This window comes from Conger conger, chromosome 10 (genome assembly GCF_963514075.1).
Source record: "Conger conger chromosome 10, fConCon1.1, whole genome shotgun sequence".
In the NCBI taxonomy this organism is placed as follows: domain Eukaryota; kingdom Metazoa; phylum Chordata; class Actinopteri; order Anguilliformes; family Congridae; genus Conger; species Conger conger.
In genome coordinates, this window is record NC_083769.1 from 41,541,925 (window position 1) to 41,564,879 (window position 22,955).

Consider the following 22,955-nt stretch of genomic DNA (forward strand, 5'->3'; position numbering starts at 1 on the left):
ATGGTGTGCTTGTGCTCTTGTTTATTTCCACTTCAATTAGGACCATATGCTGGTCGTTTAGTGGTGTGTTTTTCAGCCATGACGGTCTCCTGCTCTCTCACTCTCCCTCTGATATGGGCTTAATGCACTTTGCACAGATGGCCATGTGCTGGACGATGCTCCAGATAGGAGTGTCTGGTAAACGGAGCACGAAACAAACAAACTGGAAATGAAATCATGAAAAAGAATCTGATTTCAAAAACTGAATCTGACCCTTTACGTTGGACCTCAGTTGATTACGCCACACCCATCCCCGGCTCCTGAATATCATATGTAAATGTGAAAATCTCCTAGAATAACAAGCCCTATTTAAATACACAGCTGATGCCACAAATAAAATCCTATTCACTCTTTCATGGAAGAGATAAGATCCCTAATCGCCCAGTCGGTTGTGTTGTTTTTGTTTTTGAACCTCTAATCTGATTGCACTAATTAGACTTCCAGGGGTATTAGAAGGCTGCAATAAACACTGCCCCAGAATAGAAGCCCCATATGACTGGCCTCTGTGTGGGTAAGTCTCTTCTTTATAGATGTGCTATGGGTGTTTCTTGGGTTCATATGGGGCTCACAGGCGCCCAGAGAAACGACAGCTCACAGACCAGGCTGAAGCGACAGTGGCCTCCCGTCCTGAACGGCGTTCTTCTGGAAGGACGTCAGCGGAGACCAGGCCACATTCCTCACGACGCAGGAATGTGTCAAAACAGCACGCAACGGCGGGGCCGTGTTGTGATGGAGGGGGGAGGTGTCAGAATTCTTCTATCCCTTTTTCCTAATTTCTCATTTCCTCATTTCACAGGTGAGACGACATTACTGACATTACTGTGTCACGCTGTGAACGGGTACGGCTGGCCTGTTCTCCCGGACTGAAATCTGTCTGCCGTGGGGGGAGGGAGGGTGGGGGCAGAGTGACAGTGGGGAGGGCTGCTTCACTGAAAGTTGTGTATTGGCGTGGGTTGGGGGGGGTGGGGGGTGGGGGGTAAAATGTAAATGAACATGTCCGAAATGCTGACCTAGTTTGCAATCCATGGAAAAGTTCCATTCAGGCACTGTTTACTTTGAAGAAGAACTAACGGTGGGAACTGCGGAGGAATGGGAGCGGGGGGCCAATTACGCAACTGGAAAAGTAAAGTGGAATTTACAGATCATTAGCCAGGCACAATCGCAGAGGGTGACACACACGCACACATGCATCATTTATTAAAAAGTGCTCTCCTCTTGTTGTTTGGGAAATGTATTCGTACTGCTGGGTGGGCAATATCGCCCGGAGAGCGGGCTCGATCAGTTTCAAGAGATAAATCAAGCTTTTTACAGCCGTTCCTGAAGTCAAGACACCCCAGAAAACGAGGAGCCGGCTGCAAAGACACGCCTCGTAATTCATCTGCCAGGGCATCCATTTTGTGTGACTCAGTCTGGCCTGCAGGAACGGGGCACCCAGTGAGTCGAATGAAGGGCCCATTTTTTATTTTACGCTTGTCTCTCTCTCTCTCTCTCCACGAACCAGTGCAGCCAATTGGGTGCCATATCAGGGACCGGCACATCACAAATGAGGCTGTGTATCGGGCAAAGTAAATACGCTACAACCGACAGACGTCAAGGAAAGGCAAACGGAAGATGTGGCCGCCCTTGTCCACGTTTCCAGCCTGTTCTGCTGTCGGGGAGGTTTATGTAAGCGTGGTTTCAGCTCTTTTTCTCCACTTCCCTGGACAAACAGCCAAAACAAGCAGGTCCCCTCCCCTGTCTGCCTTCACTCAGAGAGGGAATGACAATATTGGAGAAGACAGATCAATATAATCACGACCGGCCGGAGCTGGTGTTCCCAAACAAACGCCAGCCAATCGAAACAGCCACTCGGGGGCAGGAAGGAACTGGCTCTCTCTGGTTGCTAAGAGGCCACAGTGTCCTAATATGGCCCGAGGAGGACCAGAGCAGCTCTTCTGCGAAAGCCGAGAAAGGTCTCGAGTTTAACACATTGCCTTTCCGAACTAAAATGGGGGGGGGGGGGGGGGGGGGCGTTTGGTGTCCTTCCCCCAGTGACAACAGGCCTCTAAGCCTGCAAACAGCCTACGGGTTCAGCTCAGTCAACCGCAGGTGATGTGTACATACCTCTACGCAGGCGGTTTTTATTTGACATATATTTTTTTATCAAATCTATCTGTAGCTACATTATTAAGCTAGCTAGTTTGCTAATCTGTCGCTATCAGTTCACTAGTTCTAAAGAGGAAAGTAACTTGGGCGGGTGAGACAGCAGCCAAGAGGCCGGTAATGGAAACAGAGCCGGATTCACTGCTGGATGCCAACAGAGTAATTACGGTCTGTGATCAGACCACTCATTACATTACATCACGTCACATGTAAGCATCGAGCATACGGCCTTATGCAGAGCGGCTCAGACAGCTCACAGTCTGCAGAGTCTGGCTAAACGGCTGGGTAATTCCTGAAAGGGTTTAGGTAGGGCGGCCTGTAGCGTAGTGGTTAAGGTACATGACCGGGACCCACAAGGTCGGTGGTTCAATGTAGCCACAATAAGATCCGCACAGCCGTTGGGCCCTTGAGCAAGGCCCTTAACCCTGCATTGCTCCAGGGGAGGATTGTCTCCTGCTTAGTCTAATCAAATGTATGTAATTAATGTTAATGTAAAGTGAAGCACGTTGCTCCAGGGCACAATGGCTGCGGCACGCCCAGGAATCGAACCCATCACACGGGGGCAGCGAAGCCCAGCTCCCTAACTGCAAGACCGGGGCTGCCCGATCCTGTTCCCGTCAGCTTTCACTCCAACCCCAACAAAGCACACCTCAGTCAACAGCGAGAACAGGGCTGCCCAACCCTGTTCCCAGAGATCTCCTGTCCTGTAGGTTTTCACTCCAACCCCAACAAAGCACACCTCAGTCAACAGCAAGAACAGGGCTGCCCAACCCTGTTCCCAGAGATCTCCCGTCCTGTAGGTTTTCACTCCAACCCCAACAAAGCACACCTCAGAAACAGCTAGAACAGGGCTGCCCAACCCTGTTCCCAGAGATCTCCCGTCCTGTAGGTTTTCACTCCAACCCCAACAAAGCACACCTCAGTCAACAGCAAGAACAGGGCTGCCCAACCCTGTTCCCAGAGATCTCCCGTCCTGTAGGTTTTCACTCCAACCCCAACAAAGCACACCTCAGTCAACAGCAAGAACAGGGCTGCCCAACCCTGTTCCCAGAGATCTCCCGTCCTGTAGGTTTTCACTCCAACCCCAACAAAGCACCCACCTCAGTCAACAGCTGGAGGGGTCCTTGAGCTGCTAATTATTGGAATCACTGTATGCCAATTCAGGGTTGAATTGTGAAAACCTGCAGACCTCCAGGAACAGGGTTGGGCGGCCCTGTGTTGGGCCATAGGGCCACTTCCCTAACTGTAGTTTTACACACCGGACTGGACAGCGGGCTGTCGCCTCGTTTATGATGACCTCTCTGTGACCACTTCCACCTCCAGTACACAGAATATCCTCTGCAGGGCTGACTGCTATTTTTCTGCTGGGGAGGACTTACTGTTCCCTCCGCACTAAGCCAGGGTCCTGTGTGTGTGTGTGTGTGTGTGTGTGTGCCCATGTGTGAGAGTGCATGCGTGTGTGTGTGTGTGTGGGTGCGTGTGTGTGTGTGTGTGTGTGTGTGTGTGTGTGAGTGTGTGTGCATGTGTGAGAGTGCATATGTATGTGTGGGTGTGTGTATGTGCGTGCGTGTGTGTGTGTGTGTGTGTGAGAGAGTGCGTGTGTGTGTGTAATTGGGACATTAATTATGTATAATGGGGGGGGCGGGCGTCACCAAGCTGTCTAAAAATGGGAAGCATCCATCTTGGCGTGTCCCCCTGGGGGGGGACTGCGGGTTCCCCTGCACTCCCTCATTAAATGGAGGACAGCGTGGAGCAGAACGCCCCTCTCTACAATGACAAAACCAATCGATACTGAGAGAGGAGTTATCTGGAGAGAGGACAGTGAGGGAGAGAGCGCGGGAGAGAGGAGAGCAAGGGAGAAGGAGAGAGGAGAGAGAAGGAGAGAAGAGAGAAGAGAAGGAGAGGATAGCGAGTGAGAGGAGCGAGGGAGGGAGAGAGAGGGGAGCGAGGGAGGGAGAGAGAGAGAGAGAGAGAGAGAGAGAGAGAGGCTTCCACACATGGCAGCCGCTTTCCATACTGGGCTTCTCACTGAGGATACATAGGCTGGAAATTCCCACTGGGACACAGCGGATTTGGGAAAATGGGCATCGAGGGGAATGCCTGTCGATTTATGTCCCGAGACTAGCAACGGGAGAGTGGAGACCACATGAACCCAAAAACAGGCAGTCGACCCGCACCATTAACGGTACGCCAATCTGAAACAACAGGGCCCCGGTGATTTCCACCATGCACCGCAGAGTCTTTTTTAAAAGGCTGTGCGTATCGCTCGTCAGTTTGATACGGAGAGCCACAGTACGGTCACACCGTGAGACCTGACGCTTCCACCGCACACTAACCACCGGCTGCCACCGACCCTGTTCTACGGTCACATAACTCTGTGTAGACAGAGGGGGTCGGGGCCTATCAATCGGCTCCAAGATAAGAACCCTAACACAGAGAGCAGCGTTTACTCAGGATGATCGACTCACATTCAACCCCTCTGCTTATCATCTGCGCGGAACAAGAGACAATGCTAGGAGCTATTCCCAATGCTGTCAGTTTGTTACAGTGCGAGAGACAAAATAAGTCTTGTTGATGATCATTTTTCTAATAACAAGGCCACGTCTTGGAATGTACAGTTGAATGAGCTTCGTATTAATAAGCCTAGTTAAAATATTCAGCAGGGGATCCAGACAGCTATTTAAACCGTCTTTGTGATTTCAGTGCCTCCTCTCCTACCACACGCACAGGTAACCCTCACACTCACGCTCACCCACACACACACACATACACACAACGCTCACCCGCACACACACACACACACACACACACAACGCTCACCCACACACACACACATACACACAACGCTCACCCACACACACACACACACAAACCAACAAAAAAACAAATAGCGCCTTTATCCAAAGTGCTGTACAATTGATGCTTCTCATTCACCCATTCACACACACACTCACACACTGACGGCGATTGGCTGCCATGCAAGGCACCGACCAGCTCGTCAGGAGCATTTGGGGGTTAGGTGTCTTGCTCAGTGACACTTCGACACAGCCCGGGCGGGGGATCGAACCGGCAACCCTCCAACTGCCCGACGACTGCTCTTACTGCCTGAGCCATGTCGCTCCCAAATGCACACAAAGCATGTACACTCTCTTGTACACACACACACACACACACACACACACACACACACACACACACACACACACACACACACACACACACACACACACACACACACACACACACACACACACACACACACACACACACACACACACACACACACACACACACACACACACACACAGAAAGGGTCTTAACACAGGAGTCCTGCACAGGAGAGAGTGCTCAGACAACAGACCAGCCAGGCCTGGCAGTCACTCACCGTCAGTGGGTGAGAGGGAAGGGGGGAGGGGGGCGACGCTATGCAGAAGGACCAATCGGGACAGACAGACGAACAGACAGACGGTCAGGCGGTCTGAACGGCGACGTCACAACGGGGTGGAATAGCGCGGGCGTACTCACGGTTGGGAGTGCGCCGTTTCGTAGCGCTCGAAGGCGTGCGCGAGGTCGTGCTTGTTGTTCATGTAGCACTGCGTGCACAGGTCGTAGTCGAAGCACACCTTGCACTTCCAGCGCATTCCCATGATGCCGTGCTTGTCGCAGCTGTCACAGATGATGTTGGAGTGACGAACCCCTAGGCAAGAAAGCAACAGAATGGTGTCACCGCAAAGAAAGTATTCAAAGCAAATATTATGATCCATCATTATTGACACATTCTGGGACAGAATACCGGGCTCTCGTACTGTCCTCTCTCAACTTGGAAAAGTTTATAACATCCAAGAATAGAATTTGAACTTTTCACAACATACCAGGCACGCTTTCCATGGAATGGAAAGACGAGGAAATAGTAAATATTAGCTGGATGATGCAATGCGCCGGTCTTCTTCATTGGCACTTATTCCTAAAATAATTAACACAACACAAGCCTCGACCACTTAATCTAAATCCCATTTTACTTGATCCATTAATTTCCATAAAACAATAATGGTTCTTGTCGGGCAGTGGTTCTGCGAGTTTGTCTGCTCAAACCATGCAATTACTCTCTTCATAAGAACATTTTGTGTGGTAATTACTTCAAGCCTTTTGGTTTTTTTTGCCCAAGCAAACAAAACGCTACAGACTGCATGAATAATAAAGTGGATATTTGAGCCCTGTGAGTGTGACAGAAATGGCACAGAGAGAGGAGAGAGAGAAGAGAGAAGAGAGAGATAGATAGAGAGAGGGGGGGAGAGGGAGAGAGAGGCTCTCTTGCAGGGGGATCTGGCATCTTGGAGAGGCTGACAACACTCGGAGCTGAAGAACACGTATTGGGGGAGTGTTTCATTTCTCCAAGCTCTCACTGGGGAAGACAGATATGCTCACCACAGTGACGCAACTACTCTGTGACCTTCAGAGTTACTGTACTCTCACCCCTTCTCCCTCAAACTTCTTTTTCTTTCTCTCCCCTCTAGCTTCTTTCTTTCTCTATTCCTTCTTTCTTTCACTCCCCTATCCCTCTACATTCTATCTCTCTCCCTCTCTTCCTCCAACTCTCCCTTTCTTTCACGCCCCCCCTCCCTCTAATATCTATCCCTGCCCCTCTCCTTCCAATTCCTTTCTTTATCTCCCCCCTCTCCCTCAAACATCTCTCTTTATCTCTCCCTCTCCCTCTAACTCTTTCTCTGCCTCCTCTCAACATCGTTCTCCCCTCCCTCCGTTACCCGCTTGCTCCATTAAACTCCAGTGCCACATCTCCCGAGGCAGAGAACGGCCCAGCTAACGATGAAATACGCGCAGTATACGAATCCGTAATTTAACATTTTCTGCCATCGCTGAAACACACCACCATACGCCTCGAAATCCCAGAGTCCCAGCGGTGGAGAACCAGGGCGGGAAGTGGGGTGGGGTACGGCAGGAAGTGAGAAATCAAGAGGAAGAACACGGTACACCCGAAGGCACGGCGCCACATAAAGAAGCCATTTTATAAAATAAAACCGCCAACAACAAGGGCCATTATAACACCGCACCTCCCCCGGCTTTCTCAGGCTATTCCGACATCCTGTTTCATTTCGTCAATAAGGAACGCTCTGAGAAAGCGGCACAAACTCCCACTGTGAACCGAACTCTGCCCGGGCACACCACAGCGGCTCATTAAAGACAATGGCGACCGCGTAAGCCGTGACCTCAGCTTCTCCCTTTTCCAGACGGGAGCGCAGGTCCATCCCATTAAAACGCAGGACTTAATAAACCCCCCCGGATTAAAGAACGCGACATGAACACAGACGTGTCCTCAAAATTTTACCGCCGCTGTCCATTTTAAAAAAGGGTCACTCAAGGTCATCCATTAAAGGCTTACCAAACTCATTTTTGCCAAGTGATCGCTGCGATACACTCCGACTGCGGTTTGACGAAGTCGCTGAGCATCGTACACAGAAAAGCGCTCGCTGCAGCAAACACTCATAAATAATGAATGTAAATTTCACAAAGCAGGAACTGGGAGGAGGAGTGTGTACCTCATCAGGACTGGCTTCTTATGCAAACAAGCCATTCAGCGGGAGAGCAAACTAATGGATCACTCAGACAACACAACCGCCTGTCAAGTCTGCCTGATGCCTTCTTCAGCTGTAAATCAGGTCTGTTTGGTTCATTGCGTAACCCAGCCAGTGAGGCGGTTTGCTGCTGCTGCTGCATTGTGGGATCATTTCCCAGTAAATCCCAATTGATCCCAATCAAGGAGTACAAGTATTTGGATTCAGGCCCCAAAAATGGCCACAGATGGCCTCTGAACAAGACAAAAATGTCCACTTTAACGCAGACGAGTTTGGATTTACCGGCACAGTGCGGAGCACAGGTACTCCGGCCAGTGGCGGTTTACAGGGCATTAACTCAAGCGAGACGCTGCCGTCCTGCTGTTGCCAAATCATTTAACTCCTTTTGGGACGCGAGGCTTTTAAAGACCTCCATCTGCCACGGCTGCCCTCCCGCGGCCGCTTGTCAATCCCAGCATGCCGCGCTCTCTCCGCGCCCCTTCGGCAGGTGTGAGAGTGTGCTGACCCAGCAGGTGGATGGCAGCTGTCACAGCGCGATGTGTGTTAATGGGGCGATTTTGGGCGGCTAGCGTTAGCGCTGAGGCCGGGGGGGTGACTGTCCAGCGCGTTAACGAGGAGAGAAACCGACCCCGTGACCACCCCCCTCTGCTCTCCAGACCCCACCTTCAGTCCACACACCTCAATGCGAAGAGGAAGCTGTACTGAGTGCTGGTAAGCATTTTCACAAACGGCAGTGCGTTGACAGTTATAAAGGGTAGAAAGCGAGGTCTTTCATGTTTGTTAAACTTTTAAAATACTGCTAATGCACATTTCATCTACGAGGTAGCTTGGCAGCGTCACTAATTGGAATCGAGATTGAAACGGAACAAGGTACACCGGCACCTCCAGGCACAGCGGAGAGGAACACAAACTCAGAGATCAGAAATGAAGTCAAAAGGGTGCCGCTCCCTTCTTATCTGGATGGGCTTAACTGTATGAAAAAAACATCCATCACCTGTGTAAAGGTGAGACTTAAGCGTATACAATAGCAGAATGCAGCAGAGACTGGCACGCGCTACAAACACTGCCCTGAGGGAATCTTTACAATAAAAAACCCTGAGATTTACACGTCCAGGCTTTATTCAACAGAACTGCACACAGCTTCTGGGCCTCTCTCAGCACTCTGTCTCACAGCAGAACTGAGCTACAGACACGTGGGAATGAGGCTTATTTGAAAAGGACACTTATATTATCATGGCCTTTTTGGTAAGCAGTTTTTTTTTACTAACTTTAGCAATATAATATCTAATAGGCAAAATGAGAGGTAGGCAGGGTCTTATTGGAACATTAATGCATACAGTAATTTGCTGTACTTTGGCTTTCTACTGTAAATGATAAGTCTGTGGCAAGCTGTCTTTCTAGTGCACAAATGATGTCTGGAGGCAGGAATGAACAAAGACCTTAATAGTGCAGGGTCTTGTTTCACAAAGCAGGATAACCGGATAAGTGCACTAAGCAAGACCCAGAACCCTGATAAAACTGAAAAATGGACCAGAGTAAAAGGAGCTGTTCTGGCTAACTCAGTTATCCTGCTGTGTGAAATAAGGTCCTTCAGGTCCCTTCACAGACCCCTCTCCCAGTGGAAGAGAGAGACTAAAAACACACCTTTTCAGACTGGATCTTCGTCCTCCCTCCTCTCTTACAACGACTATAGTTTTTTGTTATAACTGCCCTACATGGGTGTTTTGCTATTTATGGATTTGATGCTTTTCACTTGTTGAGGAACTTATGCACTTGTGAGTCGCTTTGGATTAAAAGCGTGTGCTACATGACTAAAATGTAAATGTAAATAGTTGACAGGGAAGTGCAGTTTAGGACAGGGGGGAGGGGGGAGTGTGGTCTGGGACAGGGGGGAGGGGGGAGTGTGGTCTGCGACAGGGAGGCGGGGGGCGTCTGGTTTGGGACAGGGAGGCGGGGGGGGGCGTGTGGTTTATGATGGGGGGGGGCAGAGGGAGTGTGGTTTAGGACAGGGAGGCAGGGGGCGTGTGGTTTAGGACAGGGAGGCGGGGGGCGTGTGGTTTAGGACAGGGAGACGGGGGGGGGGGCGTGTGGTTTAGGATGGGGGGGGCGGGGTTTAGGACAGGGAGGCAGGGGGCGTGTGGTTTAGGACAGGGAGGCGGGGGGCGTGTGGTTTAGGACGGGGAGGCGGGGGCGTGTGGTTTAGGATGGGGGGGGCGGGGTTTAGGACAGGGAGGCAGGGGGCGTGTGGTTTAGGACAGGGAGGTGGGGGGCGTGTGGTTTAGGACAGGGAGACGGGGGGCGTGTGGTTTAGGACAGGGAGGCGGGGGGGGGCGTGTGGTTTAGGACAGGGAGGCGGGGGGGGGCGTGTGGTTTAGGACAGGGAGGCGGGGGGCGTGTGGTTTAGGACAGGGAGGTGGGGGGCGTGTGGTTTAGGACAGGGAGGTGGGGGGAGTGTGGTTTAAGACAGGGAGGCGGGGGGAGTGTGGTTTAGGACAGGGAGGCGGGGGGAGTGTGGTTTAGGACAGGGAGGTGGGGGGAGTGTGGTTTAGGACAGGGAGGCGGGGGGAGTGTGGTTTAGGACAGGGAGGCGGGGGGAGTGTGGTTTAGGACAGGGAGGCGGGGGGCGTGTGGTTTAGGACAGGGACTCACCGATCTGGGCGTTGTCGTACAGCAGCAGGTCGAAGGAGCCCTGGTATCCGGTGCGGTAGTTGGTGCGGGTGCCGCTGTCCCACTGGACCACCACGGTGCGGTCGGGCGTGGTGGTGCTGCCCAGCCGGCCGATCTCCACCACCGTGCCCACGTGGCCCTCCCCGTCGTCCTGGCTGCCCCACTTCCAGTCCAGGCCGCGCACCACGCGCATGCCCACCTCCATGCCTCCGCAGGGGGGGCGCCTCCCCGGCTCGCCGGGGGCCCGGGGCCTCGAGGCGCGGGCCGGGCGGGGCCGCAGGCCGGCCGGGGGCAGGAAGGGAGGGAGGAAGGGCCCGGACGACAGCTCTGGCGCGGCTGCAAGAGCGAGAAGCGAAAAGGACGTGAGCACGTCGGTGTGGCACAGCCTGTCCGCTCTACAGCCGTGTAAAACCTGCGTCTCCAACAGGGGGTTCTACCAAATATTCAGTCAAATGGTAAACGGCTGGCGGGCACTTATATAGCGCCTTTATCTAAAGCACTGTACAATTGATGCTTCTCATTCACCCATTCATACACACACTCACACACCAATGGCGATTGGCTGCCATGCAAGGCACCAACCAGCTAGTCAGGAGCAATTCGGGGTTAGGTGTCTTGATCAGGGACACTTCAGCACACCCAGGGCGGGATCGAACCAGCAACCCTCCGACTGCTCTAACACTAAACACCAACGGACATCAATATAAAAACTGTTTTAAGTCTTTGCTTTAAAGCAGTGTTTAACATAAGAGTTTTAATGCTTATGAGTGTGTTGGTGACCTTTAGGTAGTTTCCCAGGACACCAACGAGAGTAGAGTTCCTTTTTCTGCCAGCCTAGCCCCTGATTAGGACACAAAAAACATTTTAAAACTGGTACACACGAACGAGGACACACGTATGTTTCAATTAACTTCCCTCAAGTCAAGTGTGAATCATGCAGCGAAACCTGATCTGAGTCATGATGAAAGTGCCGTTTCACACTCACAGTTTCCAAAACAGAGGGTACCTGCTGCTACAACCTGCCCCATTACCGACTGCTTCGGTTGCGTCACCCAGCTTCCTGCTGTAAACATTACCTCACCCCTCCCCGAATCAGACACCTTTCGCCGAACCGGTCACCCCCACAGAGTGACAATCTGTGGGGCGCAACAGAGTGCAGCAGATTTCTCGGAGAAAACCGGTCACCTGGAATTAAGTTGAATCCACTAATAGCTCCTCTACTTCTGTGCCTGTGGAATAGCTTCTCAGGTGACTCTTACCCTTTCCAAAAATGCAAAAGCAGGCACGATGCCTTGCCAAGAAATGGGGCACCAGCCATGAAAAGTGGGAAGTAAAAGATACAACTGACATAACTTTGTCTCAGATGGCCATTTTATTATCACCCCAACTGCTGACCTTCGGTGACAGTAATTTACAGCCACCATTATGAGACGAAATATATTCTACAAAACAGTAAAATACTGTCATAATGCTATTTGAACTGCTGGGATTATATTACGTGACATTTCATTCAGCAGACGCTTTTATCCGAAGCGATGTACAAAACCGTGCATATCAAGGTCATACAACAAACAACCGAACACGGCAGATAAGGTGCAATTCATACAAGACTGGTTATTAGGCTATGAACGTATGTCTAGCACACAAGATAGATAGGCCAAGTCTGTAACTACCATACCAAGACAACTACAATTTGAGAAATGACAGTACTGAGAAATACCAATTGAAAAAGTCCTAGGTTAAGGTAAAAAATACAAGGGATACAGGGGTAAAGACAGACAGGTGAAAAACAAGTGACAATAGGTTTGGGGGACTCCTGCAGAGGAGTTAGGGTACAGTGTGAGGAGATGAGTCTTCAGACTGCGGTGGAAAATGGGCAGTGAGTGAGCAGTTCTTATGGGGATGGGAAGGTCGTTCCACCACCGGGGAGCTAGGCTGGAGAAGCTCTGCATGTGACAGGGACAGATTACACGTGACAGTTTTAAGGGCATCAGCTGAATACGGCAGCACTTAAAAATCCCACACGGGATTCATCAGTGAGTGCAAGGCAGCTAGTAACACGCGATAACCCACGGAGGTTAATCATCTTCCACTCAGAGATGGGTAGTCAGGAAACCAAAATCGGGTAACCGTAATTGTCAGTGATTAATTTCCGACGGCATTCCGTGGCCCTTGGATCACAACTCGCAGTTCCTCTGACTGGAATTATGTGCATGGGATTCCCAATGCATCTGCCTCTGCTGGCTGAGAGAGATCTCCTGCTGTCTCCACTGCTCTGCGATTTCACTCCGTTACCTCCCTGTGAGGACCAGAGGAGCGCCCACAGGGAGATCCCACAGGGAGCTCCTACACCATCTGCCTTCTGGGGCAGTGATGTCATCGAGGGAATAAAGTGCAGGGAGGAAAGGTCAAAGGTCAGACAGCCGTTGAAAAGGAAGCCATCGCCTCGGTCTTAACTACAGATCGCACGGGTGCGATGGCCGAAGTCTCCGGGTACCTCAGGCAATTACGTCCCAGCTTTATTCTATATTATAAAAAGCAGCTCTATAAAAAGGCACATGCTGGGCAAGGAATGAGAGAGAGAAAGAGAGAGAGAACGGGAGAGACACACAGACAGTGAGACAAATGAGAGACAGAGAGTGTGTGTGCGCATGTATGTGTGCGAGTGTGCATGTATGCGTTTGCGTGTGAGTGTGTGCGCGTATGTGTGTGCGTGAGTGAGAGTGTGAGTGTGCATGTGTGGGTGTGAGTGAATTGTTCATGGGTGAGTGAGTGACTGTGTGCGTGAGTGTGAGCGTGCGTGTGTATGTGTGTGGCAAGCGAGCGTGCATGTATGTTTGTGTGTGTGTGTGAGCGTGTGTGTACGTGAGTGTGTGCGTGTGTGTATGTGAGTGTGTGTGTGTGTGTGTGTATGTGAGTGTGTGTGTGTGTGTGTGTGTGTACGTGAGTGTGTGCGTGTGTGAGTGTGTGTATGTGAGTGTGTGTGTGCGTGTGTATGTGAGTGTGTATGTGAGTGTGTGCGTGTGTGTGTGTGTGGGCAGAACAGCCGAAGCTGCATCACGCAGCCCACAGACACCTCTCAGTTCCCTGCTCAGTCTAGGTGAAGCACACAGCTCAAAGTGAAGCTTCCAAGCCACCAAGACGTCCGTCTGTCAGTGAGCAGATACACTCGCATAAATGCCAGTGAGAAAGACTGTTAAGAGAAGTCCGGAGCTTTTCCACTCACAGGGAACAGCCTTTTCTCTACACAGTGGGGTGTCCTGCCCGACATTATCAAAGCAAAGCAGCAGGAGTATGTGTAAGGCAGCTTGCATAACAGAAGTGGGAATGAATATCTTTTCAGATACGATTTCCTTTGCTGCTAAAGCACACAGAGTGTGGGCCATTCATCTGTATGGGGGGGAAAGCAGTATCTGCGGTTCAATACATCAACAATGATCCATTCTTAAAATACCTACATTAAAATTGCTGGAAACTGTTTGACTATTTCAACAAATGCATTCAGCTGTCCACGCTCAACAAGATAGCAGAGCCACAACCAATATGTGTACACAACTAGCTCGCACTGAAGAACACACCAACTTAGGACTCAACACTGTTCGCCCCTACGTTTTACCAATTATATTAGTTAATGCTCCTTCAGTTATGAGCGATGACGCCACCGAGGCATGTAGACATTCTAGCGAGCTTGCCGAGTTAAAGCTGACATCTTCCGGCATTCATGACTCAGGCAGACGGCCATTTATAGAACAGCAGACGCATAGACTGCCACTGCTGAGTGCAAACATAAGCCACAAAAAGGAGAAATGGGAAGCGTTCATTCTGTCGACAGCAATAAAAAGCCCTATTTATAGTCCGCATAACAATCCTGAACACAAAGAAGTGCAGCGCGCAGCACCAAACCTAATGGCCGCGGCTACCCCCCTCCACTCACCCTGGCTGAACCTGCGCAGAAGCTCGATGAAATCGTCTTCGTGGGCAATAACGACGTACGAGCGCTTGCACGTCTTCGTCTGCACTTCCATGGTGAAGTAAGAATGGAAATCGGCGAACAGGAAAGAGAACCAGAAACCGAAAAAAAGAAGCAAAATTTGCCTGACCCGGCTGCCAAATTCCACCCCCTCAGGGGTCCGTGCGAGAGGCACGCGCGCACCCTCCCCAAAAACCCGCCCGTGCCCCTGAGCGGAGAACACTGTGCCGATTACGCCCTGCCTCGTCGGATTCGCCGTCTTCGATCGGCGGGGCGATTCCCTGACAGTTCTGTCGCTACAGTCCCAGACGCCGGGGCGACGAGGTAGATATGGACCGGGGAGCTGGCCCCGCACCAAGCCCTCCTCCGCGCCCCCCTGGGGGGGGGGGGGGGGGAGCCCCACACCGCCCCCCGGGCGTCCTCCGAGCCCGCACCCATCAGGAAGCCCCCCGCCAACCGCGTCTCCACAGGAAGGGTGAATCACGGGGCCTGGAATCACAGGCCTCAACTAATCTCAGCTGACACCGATGACTCTGCGTCCAATCAACACTCGCAGCGCTACAGCGTTAAATGCGAGGCTTCGCAAACGTGTGTGTGTGGGGGGGGGGGGGGGGACGACGACACACTCATAGTCATGTGAAGCTTCAACCAGGGGAAGTGCCTGTTCAGAGACACCAGTAAAATGGTAGTCAGAGATACAACACGAGGATAAGGCGTTTAGAGTAATAGCGAACTTAAGCTATCTAGCAAAGATAACAACTACACTGAACTCAGAAAACACAGTGACACATAGTGACGTGTAGACTAATGAGTGACTGAATCATCACTGTCAGTAACTGAGTAAAATAATCATTAAGCTACATGCATGCAATTATGATTTTAATGATGATAAAGAATGGCAGCATAGGCCTAGCTCACTTACTGGCAAGACTTTTAAGGTATCCGAATCAGATCTCGGTCAAATACATAGTCATTTTGGATTCAAGTACTTTTCTGTGCTCGATTTATCTTGCCTGAAGGCAGGGTTCGCACTTTTTGAGAGTATCTCATAGGTTGCCATACAAGCTCAGTAAAGCATAGAAAAGTATTTGAATCCAAAACTATGTGTGTGTCTTTGATCAGAGTATCAGTCACCTTCCAGTAGAAATAAATGCAATGCCCCCTGAACTTTGCCACACCTCATGAATTCATTACTTAACGAGGGTGAAAGTGCTGCAGGGTGGTTCACCCAGTTCAGGCACCATTCTGGTGTGCGAATGAGAGCCCTGAATTAAATCCACAATTTTGGCTATTGTGTCACCCGGGAGAGGAACGGCTCAGCCAGGTTAGAGGCTTACGTGTCATCGCTCGCTAGCGACCCCCACTGGTGGACCAGGCACGCTGCACGCGACCGGTCCTCCGCCCACTCAGCCTGGCTCTGGGCTGCGGAAGCGAAATTAGGCTGTTTGGAGAGGAACCGCAGATGCCGACTCGATCCCAAATCAGCAGCAGGGAGAGCCGCATGAACCTGGCCATAAACTGACAAATGGACATTCCAAATCAGGGCCGTAAAATGGAAAAGATTTTGAATAAACTATGACGAATTACTGTAACTGAACGGAATAATGTCACCGTTTTAATGATCAGCCCACTGCCAAGGTCATAAAACACACACAATACTGGTGCTCTGACACAGGCCGCAGTCCTCCGATATTTTCATACTGTGCACTGTGAAGTAAACAGTAGGCTGTTCAGAGAACAGAAGTGTTATCTGAAAGGTTATCTTCTGCAACGCCAATCGTGGCCTGCTGCAGAAACTTGCGGTCGAGCAAGACTGAATCAACAAGAGAGAGAGAGAGAGAGAATGTCCTGAGTAAGAAGATACCCGATCTCAATCTGCTTAAAAAAAAACTTTAAAAAACTGTGTGTGAGTGCCACCGTGCAAGAGTGGTGGTCCGACCCTGAACAAACGTGCACAGTTCCTTTCTGGGAGGACTGAGGTGAACCACAAGCCACTGGGCCCGATGACAGCTGGTACTGCAGAGAGACAGTTATGCAAGTGCAGTAGTACAGAGCTGCCTGCCGTGGTGGAGAGCAGAATGCTGGCACTCACAACGCAAGGCTGCCTGAATCAGTGCACGCGCGCACATGCACACTCACTCACTCACTCACTCACTCACGCACTCACGCACTCACTCACTCACGCACTCACGCACTCACGCACTCACGCACTCACGCACTCACTCACGCACTCACTCACTCACTCACTCACTCACTCACACACTCACACACTCACACACTCACTCACTCACTCACTCACTCACTCACTCACAAAACAGACACATACAGGAAAAAAAACAGACTATACACAGACACAGATTTAAAAAAAGGTGCATGCACATGCACACGCACACACACACACACACACACACACATATACACACAAATTACTCACTTTCCCCACAATTCACATTATCCCTGCCGTAGGCAGTTGTTCTCTAAAGAAAACCTGAATGCTTCAATGTTGTTTCCAGTCTCAACGATTTGATAAACTTACAATCTACTATGGGACCAAGAGGCAAAATGGCAACAGCTATTCAAATAATGTCCCAAGCCAAAGAGACTGAGCACTGGAGACCCACCCCTTGTTTTAGCTGCGAGAACAGTAATGTGGGGTAAGCCCTCAATGGATGCACCACCTGGGGGGCCTTGGTGTCATCTGACCCTCTCCTCCGCAGATCAGTAACCGTGCCCCCCGTGCCCCCCCCCCAACACGCCCACCAACTGCCACGCGGCGGAGAGAGACAGACCAGCTAGGGGAGGCGCGGGAGCTGGCACGGAGGTCTCGGCGCAAGCGGAACATTCCGGATGTCCTCTGCCACCAGTCTCTCCCAGGGGAGCGTGGAACAGCTGCTCCTGTTGCCGGGCAGAGGACAGCATTCCCCCCCAGGGGCCCTGCCAAACCACCGCTGCCACAGCCAACCGCAGTCTGACCTCACCGCTCTCCCGAAACCCTAGCCCCCCTAACGCAGAGCGCATGGACTCACGGCCCAGGCTGCTTACACCGAGGTTCACTTCATTTAAATAGGAAACCGAAAGGGTTTTTTTAGTTAAAAGTGCAATAGGTCATTTGGGAACTTATAACGGCCAAGAGAGGAATAGCAGCAACAAACACCTTCAAACCACAACACTGTTTTTCCCTCCCCCGAGTTTCAACACGCTGACGTTGAAACACCATTGGCTGTGGCAATTAGAACCAATTTTCAACCAATGAGCTTGTATTATTGTACAGTTATACAATGTTTTGGTACCGCGTCGGGCCGTCAACAGCATATTTTAAAACCCGAATTCCAGGACTATAAACACAGGCAGAGGGTGAGTCAACATGTCAGTGAGGCTTTTTTCAATGATAGGGAGGGATTTTGTTTTAACACATAAATCTTACCTAGTGTACCTTTAAGGAAGGGGGTAAATCTGGCTTAACGGTGCCTTTTTTTTCGGCAGAACGCGGGCAGGAGCGCTGGTGTGGGAGGGGACGTGCTGGTCACTTGGCGCTGCTCGCCCCCGGGCGCACCACCTGCTAGGACGCGTCCTTGCCAATCTATTTCTGAAGGCTAAGACCGGGAGGAGGGGAATAAGCTACAGCAGATGGGCAGCACGGTCACACCGCCGGGATTCCAGTGGGGGGGGGGGGGGGGGGAGCAAGGGGAGAGAGAGGAGAGGGAGAGGGAGAGGGAGAGGAGAGGGAGAGGAGAAGAAGAGAGAGAGCGAGAGAGGAGAGGAGAGAGAGGAGAGGGAGAGTGAGGAGAGGGAGAGAGAGGGAGAGAGCGAGAGGAGAGGAGAGGAGAGGGAGAGAGCGAGAGAGAGGAGAGGAGAGGAGAGGAGAGGGAGAGGAGAAGAAGAGAGAGAGCGAGAGAGAGGAGAGAGAGGAGAGGGAGAGAGCGAGAGAGGAGAGGAGAGGAGAGGGAGAGAGCGAGAGAGAGGAGAGGAAGAGAGAGAGGGAGGGAGGGACACCGCAGAGGGCCTCCCTAGTGAATCCAGCACTGTCGCCCCCCACACATGTGGAAGGAAGAGACAAAATAAGGGGGCGGAGCCCTGGAAGGTTGGGAAACTGGCGCATGGGGGAACACACAGTTTAGTTATTTTTTTAATCATAGCATTTTGAACCAGAGTGACGGTGTATTAATTAATGGCTTTTGACGGCTCAAAGGTTGTGAGTTCGACCCCACTGGGACACTGCTGCAGCACCTGAGACCAAGCCCTGTCGCCAGAACTCCTGCACTGTATATCTGCTGTATAATTGATATTGTATATAGGACTGTAATCGGTGCAAGTGGTCTGGATCATAGCATCTGCAAAATACCGTAACGTCAGCTGCAAAGTACGGAGAATTCAGTTTGACTAATGGCGTACTGTAGGTCTGCCACGTCTCAAATGTCACTCAGGTACGAAATGCATCGGCAGTTAAAATACTTGTTATGTATTTCATAAATACATCAAACATTTTCGAGCATAAAAGCTCTGTAGTAGTACATCTTGGTTTCTTGCGCAAAAGCAGTGCTCACAAGAAGCCCCTGTGGTAACCGGCAGCAACATTTCCTGATCTGCTTCTGGTTGCTAGGTACCCATGGAAACTGACAACAGGAGGGTGGCTGGACCCAACTTCAGCAGAATCCAGCAGGGAATTGCAGTTTACAGATACAAAAAAAAGAAAAAAGAAGAAATGTCCAGGTTTAGAGATGTACCAGTGAGTGTTTGATTGATTGATTCTTCTGATTTCATGAGACCTCCCTTGTTCAAACTAAGACTGTCAATGCTGTGTGTGAGTGTGTGTGTGTGTGTGTGTATGTGTGTGAGACACACACCCCTACATCTATCTAATATAGTATGGCATGGTAGTGAGGAAGTTAACGTGGAGCCAAAAGGTTCAATTCACAGGTGAGGAGTTGCTGTTTCCTGAAGCAATATGTAACCAACTGTAGTAAACTCCTTTAGAAAACACCCAGATATACACTCAGTGACCACTTTATTAGGTAGCTTGTTAATGCAAATATTGAATCAGCCAATCATGTGGCAGCAACTAAATGCTTAAAAGCATGCAGGCGTGGTCAAGGGGTTCAGCTGTTTTTCAGACCAAATGACAGAATGGAGAAGAAATGTGATCTAAGTGACTTAGACCGTGGAATGATTGTTGGTGCCAGACAGGGTGGGGTTTGAGTAGCTCAGGCACTGCTGGGCCAGACTGGTCGAAGTTGACAGGATGGTGACAGTAACGCAAATTACAACAGTGGTATGCAGAAGAGCATCTCTGAACACACAACATGTAAAACCTGAGTGGACAGCCTACAGCAGCAGAAGACTGAATAAGTCTGAAAAATAAGTCTAATAAATACCGAATAAAGTGCTCACTGAGCACTGAAAATATCAGAACAAGCCATGCTGTGTGAGTAACCTACAGTCGGTTAAAGGCCTTGGCTCAGCATGGTTAACGAAGAAGCAAATACAAGGACCTGTAACGTAACAAAATTGTTGTTTGCACAGTAAATGTTATTCAAGTTGTTCTGACTCAAAAAGCTGCCTTTATAGAGAAACTGAGTTGGGCTTTAATGTCGATTTTGCAGTAGGATAATACCTAAACAACACGCAAGAAAACCTGAAATTTAACTATCGGAAATATTGGGCAAAAACATTTTTGTAAGAAAAAAAAAAGAAAAGGGAAAAAAAAAAAGTTAACGCCGAGGTTAGTGTTAGAGCTCATCTCAAACACGTCGGTTAGCCAGATGCAGACAAAAACAAAACAGGCGAATGCGCTAATTTCCCACCACATACTCTACAGATATTTTCACTTTACTTTCAAATTTAATTCGTACCTTTAAAAGTAAGATCTAAGAATAACCTCTTTTCGATTACTTTCGTCGAAGCAAAGAGTTAGGTGTTGCAATAAATAATGTAGCCACAGCCTAATTGAAACCGTTAATCTATTAGACCTCTGATTTTGAGAATGAATTAATAAACGTCAGCAGTCTAGCTGTGTACCCAACGCGGCATCACATATGAAGTAGGGTAAACTACTTCTCACTGAACGGGCACACGCTCAGTGCTCACACACAGACAGATGCACTGAAAAGATTAAACGCATTACCCATAAATTTCAGGCCACGTGGCATCTTTACCAGAGGCGGTTCTTCCTCGTCTCGTACTTTCCGGCTTCCAAAATATGATGTTCAGTGGGACCGCCCCAGAACACAAGTGCCACTACACTGGTCCGCGGGTGAATTAAACTGCCACAGCAGGTCTGTCCTGTTTGCCTGCGTGTGAACTTTGCTCTTTGTTTAGGAACAAGTACGTTTTGCTCTTTTTGACAGGAGGACGTGGCTCAAGGACTTTACTTCCATGTATTCAAGCCTGCCAGTTATTTAGTTTAAGGAACTAAAGAGTTTTGTTCCGTACTGTACGGCTTAATGGGATAAATGCACTTTATATGTGAGGAATGTATTTATACGTATAAAGTACCCAATTCCTTGCCCATATTAATTGGCCAACCACATATTTTAAGAACAACGATACCAATTTACACTATACCTACTCATTAAAAGATTAATAAACAATTGATGTAATAACCACCAGCTTATAACCAACAAAACCATTGGGGCCACTTCAGGCTGCGTCTTGTAAACACATATGAAGCCATAAAAGTCCCTAGAACTTATCGGAAACTGTAACATGAGACAGGAAATGTACATTATCTGCTTAATTCCTTGGTATCAATGCTCAATTTTAACAAATTAAACACATATATGATGTATGAACACATATAATGAAATGAGTTCTCTCTGTTCAATTTCAGGATGTGTATTGCATGAGTAGGAAGCCTACTAGTTGTGCTGTAACATGTATGTGTTATCCAGTTATTGATGTAGAATGTTATTAGAATCCCACAGATGCAAATGTGATATGCATTGATAAATGCAAATAGCCAACCAACTTATACAGTATTTCCTTCTTTAGCCAAATAGCCGTACCAATGTTAACCATCTACCCTCAAGCTAGCAAGAACAGAGCTGATTCTCAGATTCTACACAATGGCTAACTAGCTACATGGGCCCAGACATGGAGCTCTGCTCTTTTTTCAGCAAGAAATTCTGGCCTACATGCAAAATTAATATCACATGCTTTTCATATAACCATATGAAAACCCATACAAGTAAGAAACGATTCGTTTAAGTGTTTAATCTCGTATTAAAAGGGGATGTTGCCTTAAATATTGACCCCACAGTTACTTCCTGAGATTTCAAATAAAAGACAAAGGGCCTGTCTCACAGACACCGATTAAGCCTAGTCCTAGACTAAATACAATTTCGAATGGACAATCTCACTTTAGTCCAGGAAGAGGCTTAATCTGTGTCTGTGAAACCGACCCCAAAACTTGGACCCATTCACTAACGTCATCAACAAAAACTACAAACTATATTCAAGCACTCAGTACATTTATCTGAGAGTAAGTGGGCAAACACTAGACTGTATGCTTAAGTTATGTCATCTGAAGCGGGTCAAAGTTTTGCACTTAGGCCCACCCATGAGAAACCCCCTACCAGCAGCCTACCTATGAGTTTGTTGGTGTTTTAAGATAAGAGTATTAGCACCAGCACTCACTAGCGTGATCCTTTCAAGCCGAGATGCCAGCTTTTAAAAAATAGATTTACAGCAAAAAGGTTAAGGCACAGCTTCTGTGACTGTGTTTAGGGGTGAAATCATAGCCCCTAACCAACCTGTCCAGGATCATAAACAAAAGATGGGGGAAAACCCAATTTGACAAGAAGAAATCATGTGAAAATGTATTCATGATACAGGACCACATCAGTTATAAGTTGGTTAAATGCATTTGAAGCAATTGGGGTACCCAAAACAAGATAAAACAGCTATAACTGCAAACAAATTACCTTGCATCCAGAAGGTACATACTTTATATACCCAGCATGTGATTCCACCATTATAATGGACTTTTTGTACATACAGCAGTAAGGTCTTTCCTTATTTACTGATACTAATGAAACATACTCCACAGCAAACTACAAGTCAGACACTGAGGATTTGCACTTCTCAATCTGTGCTGCATTACGAGTACATCTTGAAAATTAAAATAAGTAGCAATCAAGAAGAGCTTTGAGTACGCCCCATATAACAGTGACTACCTGTACGTTAATGATTCATGCTGGGGGGAAAAAAATGCTTAAGTTAAAAGTTGTTGACAGTGCAATAAATTGGGAAGCCAGCCAATACACCGAAAATCGATATGGCACTCCCGTTCATAACAATATGTAAATAAGATGGCATGTCAGCAATCAGCAAAAAGAATGTTCTGGAAGTGCTTTGTGCCGTGAGAATGAACGAGGGCTTCTTCACAGTTGGCCTGCTCTGATGCCAAGTGAGCATGTTCTAAGACTCATTCAACTATGACCCGGGTGATTGGAAACACTCCTCCTTGAAGGCGAGTTTGTCTTCTGGATTTTACTTTCCTAACCCAGGGTAGAAGAGCTAATGACCGGTCCAAGGGAACAGCTGGTTTG

General features: G+C 49.2%; 1 protein-coding gene across 8 annotated transcripts in view; it reads right to left on the reverse strand.

Annotated features, from left to right (window-relative positions):
- Positions 1-22,955, reverse strand: part of mib2 (MIB E3 ubiquitin protein ligase 2) — a 74,786-nt gene that overhangs the window by 42,580 nt on the left and 9,251 nt on the right. For 3 of the 8 annotated variants that reach the window (XM_061257864.1, XM_061257862.1, XM_061257861.1), the window contains 2 exons: positions 10,422-10,775; positions 5,707-5,878 (listed from right to left, as the gene is read on the reverse strand). In XM_061257864.1, coding sequence (XP_061113848.1) covers positions 5,707-5,878; positions 10,422-10,644 — 395 coding nt within the window. In that variant the 5' untranslated portion in view covers positions 10,645-10,775. Of the gene's footprint in view, positions 1-5,706; positions 5,879-10,421; positions 10,776-11,021; positions 11,120-11,424; positions 11,533-22,955 lie in introns of those variants that run through there. The other 5 variants (XM_061257859.1, XM_061257857.1, XM_061257860.1 and 2 more) reach the window with 3 other exon arrangements.